This window comes from Cyanistes caeruleus, chromosome 6, assembly GCF_971803275.1.
Source record: "Cyanistes caeruleus chromosome 6, bCyaCae1.hap1.1, whole genome shotgun sequence".
NCBI lineage: Eukaryota > Metazoa > Chordata > Aves > Passeriformes > Paridae > Cyanistes > Cyanistes caeruleus.
In genome coordinates this window covers 27980661-27994129 of record NC_141706.1, presented here as the reverse complement: position 1 = coordinate 27994129, position 13469 = coordinate 27980661, and the positions used below count along the sequence as shown (strand labels likewise).

General features: G+C 34.9%; 1 protein-coding gene across 1 annotated transcript in view; it reads right to left on the bottom strand.

Annotated features, from left to right (window-relative positions):
* Nucleotides 1-13190, bottom strand: part of HSD17B12 (hydroxysteroid 17-beta dehydrogenase 12) — a 119010-nt gene extending 105820 nt beyond the window's left edge. The window contains exon 1 of the mRNA XM_086892241.1: nt 12997-13190. Within this exon, the coding sequence (XP_086748367.1) occupies nt 12997-13110 (114 nt within the window). The 5' untranslated portion in view covers nt 13111-13190. The remainder of the gene's footprint in view (nt 1-12996) is intronic.
* Between the last annotated feature and the right edge of the window lie 279 nt (nt 13191-13469).

Here is a 13469-nt window from a genome sequence, read left to right as displayed (position 1 = left end):
ATGCATAAGGAATAAATACACCCAGCAGCTAGGTGGCATATTATCTATACAGAGTCTGTCCTATATACAGTATTTTTTTCTTTGGTAAAAAAATAATTCCTCTCTATTCCTAAAGTTTCAGCTTCTTTTAAGCAAGCAGTTAAAATAATCATGATGTCCAAGCCATAAATACAGAATATCGTACACAAAAATTCTGGTAAGTACAACCTAATTTAAACTGACTGCACTCTACACTAGAATGTAGCCAAATAGTTTTTACCAAAACAGGCCTGACCCTAAATTTCTGGAGGACTTGGGTACCACAGACCTGGAATGGTTCCTATCCAAGAGCTGGGCTGCTCTGAGGATGGGCAGGCTTGTGTTCCAGCTGCAGAGCTTAGCCTGTACCTCTACCTCATCCACTTCTCCACTCCAGACTCCATTTCAGGATGAAGTCAGGCTGCAGTGCAACAAGTCACTGCTGTCACATGAGCCCAGTGATCACTGACGAGCTCTTGGCTGGACTTGGATACATCACACAGTTTGTGTAATTTCACATCTTCACACCTATGATTCTATATGAATCAAAATTTCATATAGCAATTTACAAAGAAGTTTGGTGCTAACCCACTTAAATCCAGATATCCTCATATTCTGACTGCTTTCCTTTTTGTTCCAATTAGATACCCTTGTGCACATAGTACTATCTCATTTTAAATCCCTGTGTCATGAAATACAGATTTACTGCATTATTATAGCAGAACAGTGGTGAAGATGACTTGAATGGTTGCTTTAAATCTTAAAAGCATGAGGCCTGTTTAAATAGCATTCTATATGATAAGTATAATGACCATTAATACTAAGATTTAATAACTAAAATCCCAATTTGCAACTCTGATAAATATTGAGGCAAATTAACTGGATTTTTTGGAGTGAATTAAATTTAATGAATGGTATATTTTAGGTTAAAAAAATCATGCTAGTAGCAGCATGTCATTATTACCCCAAGAATTTGTCTTACAGAAACAGAGGATTTGATATGAGTTAGGAAACTACAGAAACACAGAATAGTTTGAGTTGGAAGGGACCTTAAAGATAACTAGTTCCAACCTCCCTGCCATGGCAGAAATTACACTAATCTGAGTTCTATTTTTGCCCTCTACCAAATTAACCAGGGAGAAAAAGGGAAAGAGAAAACTTAAAGTAAATTAAAGCTGTATTAATTAATTCTCATCCTGACAAAATGGATTTTTAGAGACCAGAGCAATTGGTCTTCTTATTGAAATTTCTTAACAATGAAAACTGTGGCAAAAATATTAATCTTAGTAAATAGAACAGAAATCTAGGTAACTGTAGCAGAAGAAAAGTATTCAGCTTGGAACCTCTAACATAGATATTCCTATGGTTATAAGATTAGAGTCAGAAATGAGGAAACTGCATTCCAAATCCTGCCTTGTCTAATCTTATTCTATTATCAGCTGGAGTTCTGAATGTAGGACTTCGTCTTTTATTTACAGTACCCTACAGAAAAAAAAAAAATTATAAAATAAGAGTCTACTGGAATAATAATTTAGAGCTGAATCTTCATCATTGGAATTTTTTTAATTAATGAATTACATTTAATCATCTTTCACATACACCTTATTGTAACATGAAATATAGAAATATTTGAAAACTTTTTTGTGGTACTTAAGCTGATGATATTTTTATCCTTTCAGCAACTTTGGCATAATTTCTGGAGAGCAAAAAGATGACATAATTAATGTCATAACTAATGACAGGAGAACAAAACATTTTCAAAAAGTAATAGAGGTATATACAATTGTGAATTTATTCTGGTGAATTTACTGTTCTCCTCTAAAACTGTTCTTTTAAAAATAAAGAATGAAGCATATTATTAACACCATCAGTTCCGTTTTCCATTTTTGGCTTACATTATATCTTACAGAGCTCTCTTTCTAATTAATGAAATAGTTAATAACATAATCATGTTTAAGTTTGTTAATATGTTTTAAAAGCCCATGATTTAATTGAAGCACATACAATTTGCAAATTCAAATTTAAGGTGGTATCTCAGTGGAAACTTAGTCAAAGAAGTTGAACTTTGTTCCTTGACATTTATGTGCTGCCACTACACTGAGGCAACTCTGAGCTCGCTCCCACTTTAGATCATACTCTACCTACCTCTCATTTACTCAGTAAAAATCTACCTTATTTTACTGGTTATAGCACTAATATGGCTAGAAACAAATGCACATTGATTTAAATTTTATATGGAAATAATTTTTTTCCTTTGAAAAAATCACTTTTGTGGAGTTCCTCTCTCCATAGATCAGATATATGCAGTTATTCTTTTCCAAGGTAAACATTTAGGTTTACTTAGTACATGAAAACATAATTTTTTAATGTAGTTTCAGTTAAATTTAAGAAGCTGTCCAGACCTTTGAAAAGCTAAATTCCATGGTAAAACTCTCATAATGAATTTTAATGTTATTATTTGAATTTTAATACAGTGCCAAAGCAAAAAAGCTGTTTCCCCTCTTAAAAAAATTGCAGCAGACATATAGAAATATTTTTACTCAAATATGGGAGGGATGGGGGGTCATTAGTTTCTTTTTGTTCTTTTAACTCCTTCCCTGCAAAGAATTTAAAACTTCATGAAGTTACTTGAGCAAAATTGCTGCATATTTCCTTCTGTCAGTAATGTCTCTTGATGTCAAAACAAAATCAATATTTATTCTTTATTGCAAATTTCAAAAGCAGGGATATTGTGTTTATTATTCCGAAAGCCATAAATGGAAAAAAACTCCAAGAATATTAAGTAGAAACTGAACAGAGAGCTTCCAGATACACAATCAATAGAGGAGCTTTAACATAAAATAATTATTACAAGTGCTATTATTTGGATGAAACTTAATTTAGGATATTTATCTAGCTCATTTTTCTATTAAATAAGTCTCAGCTAAACTTACAAACAAATATGATGTAACCCTGTCTGCTCAGTAAGTTTAATGAGATATGAACTATCCATAAATAAAAATATTTTATCCAAGAAAGTATTTATAAATAACCTATACATTACAAGCAAAAATATATCAAGCCACATTTAAAGGTTTAGAAACATTTTTCAGGTTTTTAAGGAAGATTTGAAACAGATTCTTTTAATCTCAATTTGTTTTCATTGCTAACTACTTGAGAGCCTTAAGAAAGAACAAATTCCCCACTAAGATTTAACAATGCAAATTAATGTTCCTAATAATTGCAACTGTATCTACATCCACATGTTTTGTTAATTATTATGTACAGTATTCAATTCGAAAAAATGCTGTATTCTAGCTACAGTCAGTTATAAGATAATATTATAACTTTCAAAAAGCTTCTTACATAAATTAACTTGTAAAAAAATGTTACAATAATTTCCTATTAGTAATTTCAGAGTAAAAAGTCTGCTTCAATAGAAAGCGTATTTGTGAATTATGATCAAATTTACTTTTTTTTTCTGCTTCTCTATAGAAAAATCAATAACAATTTTTGAAGGAGGAAAAAACATAACTTTTTAATAGAAACATATTCAGTAAGGGTGAGTAACAATTCTAACAATTTTGTCTTAAAGTCATATGTATTAGTATGGTATAAAGCAATTCATGGGATAGTGATGAATCCTAATCTGACTTGTGCTTACTCTTTGCCCTTATCAAAGTATTTTCTTTTTGCACAAACTTTAACTTTTATTTCTACCAATTATCCTTTTTCAAAGGTTATCTCTGCCAACTATTTAAACAATATATTTACTAAACCACAAATTTAAATTCACAAATACAAATATTTTTTTTTAATGCCTGAAAGACCAAATTTGTATATTTTGTTAAAAGAAGTTCTTCTTTGATGCAAAGATATCTCTATTTTATTTTCTAGTGCTAACTTAAAATGTCAGTTCTTAGGTAACTAAATTTTAAATTCAGCAGCTTGATTTAATTGTTTTAATTGACAAAACATATTTCTACCTTTATTCTGCAAGGGCAGGGCTTTATTTCTTTTGCATCCTGTATATATTAATGGAGAATCTAAAACATCCAAGTCCTGTAAACAACTTAAAACAGTAGAAAAATAAGGCTGAATACCTTTTAGGAAATTATCAGCCAATAGGGTACCAATAGCTATTTCCCAAAAGCTTTTTTTAACAGTATTTGCTAATCCTTGTTTGCTTATATTTTAATCTAATTTTTTTGTTATTTGATTTTAAAAAAACACTGAAGTTTTATTATTTAGTAGAATACTGAAGAGTTAATAAATTCTATTTTAAAAGCTGACAGAAAATTCAGCTCCTTTTGAAGGCAAATGGAATTTTACCATTCATTTCAGGAGAGCAGGATCAGTCCAAAAGAATTTAAAATCCAATTGTCTCCTAAATTTTATCATATTAATTCAGTAACAATTAGGTATGTTTATTCTTTGGACATATTTGATATCTTTATTTAAATTTAAAATTTAAATCTTTTTTATTACTGCTAGGAAATAATTCCAGCAAAAGGAAAAAAAAATTAGTTGGTATTTTAGCTAAATTATACAATATTTCCACTTCATTTTTTTTGTCTCTGTGTTAAGGTATAAAACACTGCTGTAAATAGATTTCACAAATACTTGTATTTATATCTATATTAGATAACTGAGCTTATTTTGTTTTATATTTAGCTGCATGCTACGTAGTACTTTGGCTATTATGAGTCTAACTTCCCAGAATATAAGAAAATATCTTCCCTGAAAATTATTTCTGAACTGGATGCCATTTAGTATAAACATTCACTTTTTAAAAAAGCTGCCCACTGAAATTATCTGGCTGGTGCCTGCAGTTCTAAAATGTTTTCCCTAACTTTTAATCTTTTCTGATTTTTAATTTCCTTCAAGTCCAAATTCTTGACAATTAAAAGGACCTGTCTCTGTATGTCAATATTTCACAATATGTAATATATTCAAATAAAAGCTACATAAAGCTCAGGACATTTTTTTTTCCCCTGAAAGAAGCATTTTCAGGCAATACATTTAAAGGCAGTAGACATTTTGCCTAAATTAATTATGGAGGTCAAGAGGCTTGTATGAAAATTTTTTTCATATGAAAATATGGATTTATGATTCTGTAAAAATTATGTTTATGATGGACAGTATGTTACCAAAGCAGCTTTGAAAGCTTATATAGTTACCTTCTCTGAATGTTCTGGCTACTTCTGGTCCTGCCTCATCTGGAAAAAAAAGCTGGTTCCAAAGTTAAATTTGCAAATTATTGTTACAAATCAAATCACCAATTTCTTTACTTTAAAAACTCTAGTACTGTGCAAAATTTTGTTTACTTCGTTGAAAATTCAAGCTGCTTGTCCTGAAGATTTTAATTTTTGTAGAAGTGATTATAGCAGATCCCAAACATCCAAGAAAAGAAACTCAACCAAAACTACAGCTAAAGGCTTTTTTACTTGTTTTCTAATTCATTTGGAATACTTAATGTTGTTTTATGTATAATGCACTTGGAAACATGCAATTAAAAGTTTTAATTCTTACTTTTGATTTACTGCTTTTAAAACTTAGCTCTAAAAGCTAGGTGCCAAAAGAGGAAGCATTGTAGCATTATCAATTGGAGATTTTTCTGGGGCCATATTATGTTAATCTGCACTCCTAGGAATAATTCTGATCCACAGAAATGTTTCTATTGAGTTCCTTGATACTATTTTCATGAATATGCATGAATATTCACTAGAGGTTGTAGGATTTAGTTTCCAAACAGCCAGCAGAAATTCCTTACTTTTTTCAATAAGGAACAGAAAGCATGTTTAGTCCTGATGTTGATTGAAGCTATTTTACAGGACAAAACTATTTTGGAGCTAATTGTTTCAATCTAGTCCCCAGGATTTATAAACTCCTTCAGTAAGCAGTGCTATTTAGTCACATGTAAAATTGCCTCTGAACCCAAGCAGAGTGTGGTGCAGAGACAGAGCAGGATACTTGTAAGCCCCCAAGCTGGGGTGGTCCCAAGCACACATCCTGCATGCTCAGGACCCAGGGCACCAGTAACAGCTGGGATGAAAGCTGGCTTCCAATCCACAAACCTACAGGTGTCAAATAGTGAGGGCAATGGAAAAGCATGGGAGGCTGGTTAAGATCAGACCTTTGTGATGCATGTTTTTGCTAGTATACAGCTGGAAAAATTAGTAGTTCTACCTATTTTAGACCTGTGACCTTGATGCCTCTAGTCTATTTGCTGTTAAGTCATAGGCTTCACCTGTCCCCTCACAAAGAAGCAAACTGGCAATAAATTTTCCCAGCAAACACAGAAAGTGTGAACCAGGAACAGAGGGGGAGAATTAGTGAAAACTCCTTTATATTATGAAAAAAACCAGGAGTTAAATCAGGATGATCTGTTAAAGAGTTACTGAACCAACCACCAAAGCTCTCCACTCCTCTCAAAGCTGGTTCTTTGAATTGCTCAAGTTGAAGCAAGTCTTTGAGAAGGTGCTGGGCAGGAAAGGGTTAACATATTTTTTTGGAATGGCGTGACACTGATGGCTCTATTTGTGGTGACAAAGGTAGTTATGGGCCTGATCATACAAAATTGTGAGCACTTTAAGCAGAGCAAGAGCTTGAAACTACACAAGGCACAGCAGACTACACCTCGTGTCGTTTTGAAAAGCTGTTGCCAAAAATAAAGCTTTGATAACTTTTCCATTCAGAATTACCCTATTTTCAGCCAAAAACTATCTCACTAAATTAAAACAGAACATCTAAAATTTCAGTCTAGATGTGTAACAAACTTATTTAAGGGAGATGTGAAACTATTTAAAATGTAATTTGTAAGTTGTCCTATTTTGAGCTTCTAAAAAAAATTTTAAAAGCATTGCTGATAAATTCAAATTAGGGCTATTCAGGTGATTTTGAATATTTCCTTAATTGTAAATAAAGCAAATTCAAGTTCACAGCTCATTAATCACTAATAAAGATAATTATTTAAACTAGAAAATGTACTTTTATACAGGTAAGGTAACTGTTACAAGGTATGAAAATAGTTAGTCCACTTTAAAAAAGTATCTGCTCCACAGGTATTACAAGCCATAGAGCTGCTGATTTTACCCTTTATTAGCCTTTTTCACAATAGATTACAATACTTTAGTGCTTTCCTAGAAAAACTTCCCCCTCCCCCCCGCTTTTTACAAGTACTCACTTCCAAAGGGTTAACCAAACATCTTAATCTTAGATTTTGTTTTTTAAAAGATCTATAACTGAACTGGAATTTAATGGTCACAGTTTGGTCTGTTGCCAGTGGCAGGGCTCTTCTGTGTAGCTCTCCCACTGACTGCAGTCTCAGGTACATCGTCTTTGCTGTGCTCTTGCACCATCAGCTGCACAACCCAGCTATGAAAGTGAGCAGCCCAAGGGGCCAGATGGGCAAGCAAAGACTAAGAGCTATATTCTGAGAAGTTAAAACATTCTGCATTAAGCAGAAAATAACATTTTTATTACACTTTTTTTCACAAAAGACAACAGCCATTAACCAGCTTTCAAAAACCAACAACTGAACCCTCAACGCATGCATGACTTGTGCAACGTCTTCATGGGGTCTGATCACAAAAGCGCTTGGGTCTGATGAAATCCCCTGAGGTCAGCAAGTCTTCTGTGATTAGCCTCCAGTGGTGTTAACTCTTTACAGGAGGTTTAAGGCACACATCATACAGGGGAGTGACTGCAAAACACTTCCCACTCCTAGCACGTGCAATCAGTTGCCTACACATAAATGTACTCTGTGAAACTGGGGTTAGGTGGTACATTGCAGTGACCCATGGCAGAAAACTTCCAAACATTTTGAGAGCGAAGATCTCCACATTTTACTGACAAACTAAAGCCAAAGTTACTGATGCTAACCTGTGCAGCTGCAATGATTTTAGCAATTTCTCTCATGCATGCCAGTAAGAATTCAGATCCTCGACATGTACTTTTATCAGTGAAACACTGGCAAACTACCTGTATGAGTTACAGAGTGGGACCTCAGTCTGCCTGGGAAAGCATCATGACCTCTTAGGACTGGAGCACAGAGATCTGCAATAAAGGCTATGAGAGGAAGTAAGATGGTCCTTTATTTTCAGATTTTGGGGGCTGAAATGTGGGTCTAAAACATTTAAACTTTAGTTTAATTAACTGTTTAAAATGGTATCACCTAGCACTGTGAAGTCACTCTGTGCCAAGGGCCAACATGCCACCTACACAGAGCCCCAGTCCAAGCCAGTGGAATGTTGTCTGTTTGTCTGCACTCTACAGAAGAATCAGTTTTCCCCTGGTTACAATGAATTACAGATACAATCTTGTAAAATCTTGTAAAGCTTTTTTTCTTACATTATTGCATTCAAGCACATTTTTCTTAAACTTATTTCAAATAGTTTTCATTATACACACTCTTTGCTTCAAAAAAAGCAAAAAACCATTTTGCATATACAATATATTTTCTCCACCTTCTTTTATATTAGGAAAGAGAAGATTTTACTAGCAGAAATTTTTCATATTATTTACTTTTTAGTCAGTATCTTGATACTAGTGCTTAAGAAAATGCTTAGCTGTTGAATTACATGCAATTTAGGTATTTATTTACAAAAGCTGTATTACAAAACCTGCACTTTTCCCCTTTCTTGAAGAATTCTGCCAGAGAAAGCCCCTCTGAAGCCCTCCAAGACTCCAACAACTTCACTGGCTGCAGGCGTATCACACTTTGCACCTGTTAAGGAGGTGGGAGGGAAGCACGACAATGTCTTGTCACTGAAGCTATACAGAGAAGACCTGCTTAACTCAGTATCAGACCCCACTGATGAAAGACATGGTTTTCTCTCATGGCAAAAGAGAACCTATCTTTTAAAATGGATCTGACAGGTATTTTTACATTGCTTTTTCCAAAAAGCAATGCTAAGGCAAATATTTTGGTTAAAGTATATATTTTAAATAGGTTCCTTACCTCTGTTACCCAAGCACACAGAACTGCTGAATGAAGCAGTTTTTGCAAGTTCACTTGCATCTCACAGCCTGAAGTATCTGAGTGTTGGTGTATTTTGGTCATGAACACTGAAGCTGGACTGGCCAGCTTATTCCTCTGCCTCTCTGAGTTCCCAGGCTCCACATAGCCCAGGGCAGCAAACTCAAAGTCAATAAAATGGCCTTCGGATACTACTTTTCACAAATCATGGATATAGTTCTAACTAATCTTCATTGAAAAATTTAAAATTAATCTGTTTTAATCAAGAGAATTGGATCTATTTTTAAACATTTTGTTGTTGTTTATCATGATGTATTTCACCCTGTTTGTTCTTAATCAAACGTCCCTTTCAAATATTAACAAATGCTAAGCCTACAGTGAGATACAGCCCTACAAATTTTAATGCACATATTGGAAACACTGCAAATCAGGTTTGTAAGTTCACAAATAAAAAATGGCCCTCTTTGACAGACACTATGTCAAGTGAGCTAAACACCAAAATACTGTTCAGTCTGAAAGAAAAACATATTTCCTACTGCAGTTAGGAGATACACGTTAAGGCTGCGTTATTCTAAAAGCGATAAGAGAGTTTCAGAGATAAAGACGCTCCTTCCTCTTTTCTGTCAGTTTAAGTCTTGAATGATTCCAGTGAAGTGACTGAGGTTACTTAGTCTTTATATTTCTGTAACCGAAGGTCACTTACCAATACATCTCCTGGATAGTTTAATTGACAGACACGTCTTCTACTATTTGGTTCAAAGTTTCTGTACCTCTGCTGTAGCCAAAAGTATATTAATTGGGAACAAAACACTTCTAAACTGGTCAGTCTTTCTGTCTCAGAAAGCAAAGAATAGCTATATCAATGATTCACCATATCCTTCCAATGAGTATTGATAATTATCTCCTTTCCAGCTCTCCAGATAGATACAGTGAATGAAAACTCCTATGTTGATGAGTAAAACCTTCCTGTTTTGGACAACCTTCCTATCTAAACCCTTTCATTAATTAATCAAGATCCATAGCCAATTTGCTTGCCTGTTTCCACCACAGCTGTGAGAAAACTTTTTCAGAAGCCTATGCCTGTCTTGACTAAAGCCCTCCCCTAATCTTGAGTTTACATATTAAGGTCACAAACTGAAAGTACAAATTAGGCAAAATCAATAAAATCTCCAAAATAAAGCTGTACCCTTCTGTCTCAGGACATTATTAATGGGCGACTAAGTAAAATTATGTTGTGAGGAATGACTGCAGAAATGCCCCTTGCTCCAGCATGTATTTCCTACTTTGATGTGTTCCAAGCCATGCTGACATCATCTACCTGGAGTCCTGCCTAGACTGACGCATGCAGTTTCTACTGTCGTCAGTGAGAATTCCCATCATGTATCGGGGCCTCTGTATAGCCCTGTCGTTGTGATATTGCCAGTATGCCGCAGTAAGGGTACCACTGGAAGTATGGGCACACTCCCTGTTGCCTGGAATGTGCCAGAACTCTCTTCTGACTCTAGAGCTGGGATGGGATTTGGGGATGGGATTCAAAGATGGGACAAATCTCCAAACATCTGCACTACAGATGACGTGTTGATACCACTGCAGAGTTAATATTAGAAGAGCAGGAGGAAATCTGGTATTGAACAAACTGAACAAATGTATTGGGGTGCTCCAAAATGACAGATAGTGCTATAACTTTCTCCAAGTAATAGCTATCACATAGCCAGTAACGCTTTTTTCTTATAAAATTCCTTAGATATATCCAGGCCTCACTACAGAAATTCAAAGGCATTGGTATGAATACCAGGATAAAAAATGGGAGGAAAATAGCACTGGTGTGGCCTAGCACTGTATTGTTTACCACACAAAGGAAAGTAGTATGGCTCTTTGAGGTGGTGGTAGGAAATGTATAAGCCTTGATCCATTTCAGTCAATTACATAAATGTATCTATCTCTTGTTATACCAACCAGAATATACAAACCTTTCTGACATAGATCAGGGACATCACTGACAAGGAACAAGCCATACCATTCAGAAATCAGATATTTAATGGCCACTAATCCTATCATAATAATTACAAAATAATGTAATGATGAGCCAAGTAAACAAAATATATGAACAAAAATGGCAAGGAAAAAATGCAATTAGAGTCTTGGGCTTGATCCAACTCCCTTTTGCTGTGGGAGTTCTGATAGACTATTACCCGTATGTAATTAGAGGTTTAGGCTTAATCCAGTTCCCATTTCCTTTGGGGGAATTGGGATAGGCCCCTATGCCCTAATTTTCTGCTGTCTTGCCCTTTGTATACTCAGCTCTGTATAAGCACCTGTTTCACCATGCTGGTAGTCTGTATCATATTAGGAAATCACATTTCAAGACTCAGGTGAGAAAATAGTGCAAAATAGATCATCAATACCTCTTTTGCACTCACTTTGCATGGGCCTAAATTATTAAATGAAGCAATGAAAAATCAAGTCTTTATTTTTATTTGAAGTGCTGGAGACTGAAATACTTTTATTTCTGTTGCCATTTAAAAAAAAAAGATTTCCTGGTTCTTTGGAAAACTGTGAAATGCTTCCACTTCGGGAAGGTTACTTCACATAACAAATTAAGTAGACAGAAAAACTGATGAATATAATCTCTCACTTTGGCTTACCAGACAGCTCAAAGTGCCTGTAAAACATTTAGTAGGGATGCAATTTCCAAACTTGGCATAGAAATCTAAAGGTTTGTATTTCTAAGCATTAGGCAAAAGCAAACAAAAAAAACCTCCTAAAACCAGTCTTGGCCGTATTCTGCATTCCCCTAAGAAGCAAAGGCCGGCTCTCTCACAGTGTTGTAATGTAACTTTGTGTAATTTTGTGTGTGTATGCGTGTGTGAGAATGAGAGAAAATAGAATAAGTTTTGTGCAAGAATATGGACATAATTATCTTCATAAATTAAAATATCTTTAATGCTGTCAATCATTACTAACCCTGATGTCACAAGTTGTCAGTGGTCAGCATTCTGTACACTAAGAATGTACTAAATGTCTGCAAACTAGTGAAAATAAACTTCCCTTGTATACACTCTTCTGCACAGAGTTATTCACCTCTCCAGATCAGACCAAAGCACATCTTCATGAATGCACGCGTACATATATTACGGACAAGCACAGGTCCTGACTAGGACATGCAGAACTCAAATGAACTCAAATATCTGCATTGACAAACACAGCCAAATGAGTATTGTTATGACTTACACTGCCTTGGATGAACTGGATTGGAAGCATGTCCAGACAGACACACAGAAAAATAAATACAAAACACTTCATTGACACACAGACACGCATAGAGAAAGCACACTCAGTTACACTCAGAGAGCATATCCATTATGTAGGCATTTGCATCCTGGCTACATATTCCCACATTGCTGTTTGTCTGACCAAATCAGCCTGGAAATTTATTTGAGCTTGAGCCATCTTTCTTTTCTTTCTTTTTTTTTTTTTTTTTTCATAGAGGGACCATGTACATAAAATGTTTCAAAGCTGCTAATTCCAGTTAATGCATGCACACTTTAGTGTGTACATACCAGCACTTACAGACATTCCAGAAAGAAATCCCTATTTTCCAGAAAAAAAATCAGTTATTTTCCCCTGTCAGGCTCTTTCCCTTTAGAAACTGCTGGTGTTCAGCAGTAAGTGGGAAGGGAGAAGCAAAAATATCAGCTATTAAATAATAACTACTTGGATTACATTTATAGAGATCATTTATCCCCACTTTACTTCTTAAAGTTTTATTTCAAAGTATGGCTTTCCATCTACAGCCTTGTCATGAAAGATCTGATTTTGAAATCTAAGCATGGAAGAGCAGAAATAATGAATCCTTCGGTTAGCACGCATACATTTGAGCTAAAGGAACTGTGCTGGTGCCTTTTCTCTTATTATTGATACAATGCCATACATGAATATATCTCAATACAGGTAAAAATATTTTAAAACACTGGTTCCTGAGAAGTTAATATGCTAAATTAGACTATTCCCAAACATACCTTAGGGGGCATGAAGAAAAGGAAGGAATAGAGTAGAGATGCTTGAGCAGTGCAAGGGTTTTCTACAAGAAGACAGCCAGTAGTCGCTGTTTGGTTCCACATAGTCCTTGCCATTTTATTTTATCATCCTTTTCAATCTGTTATTGTGGACATCTCACTGGACATCTCCTCTGAAAGGACTTGCAGAAGATATCTGTCCTGAGGAATCTGCAGAAAAAGACAGTACCTGAATAGCAACATTAACTGAGAGTTGGTGTAATAATTTTGGGAATAGAGGCATCCTGGGAGTCAGTGCAGAGATGAGGAGAATGAAAGGAGAGGACAAAGCAAGGAAAACAAGTTTGAGGAGCTAAGTTAAATTCTTTAGAAAGCAAGACTTATGGTAAAGATTGAGGTAAACAATGCCCCTTCTCACGCAAGTATAGAGGTCACATCAACATATTTTTCTCTGCAAGACACTGAAGCACTTATTG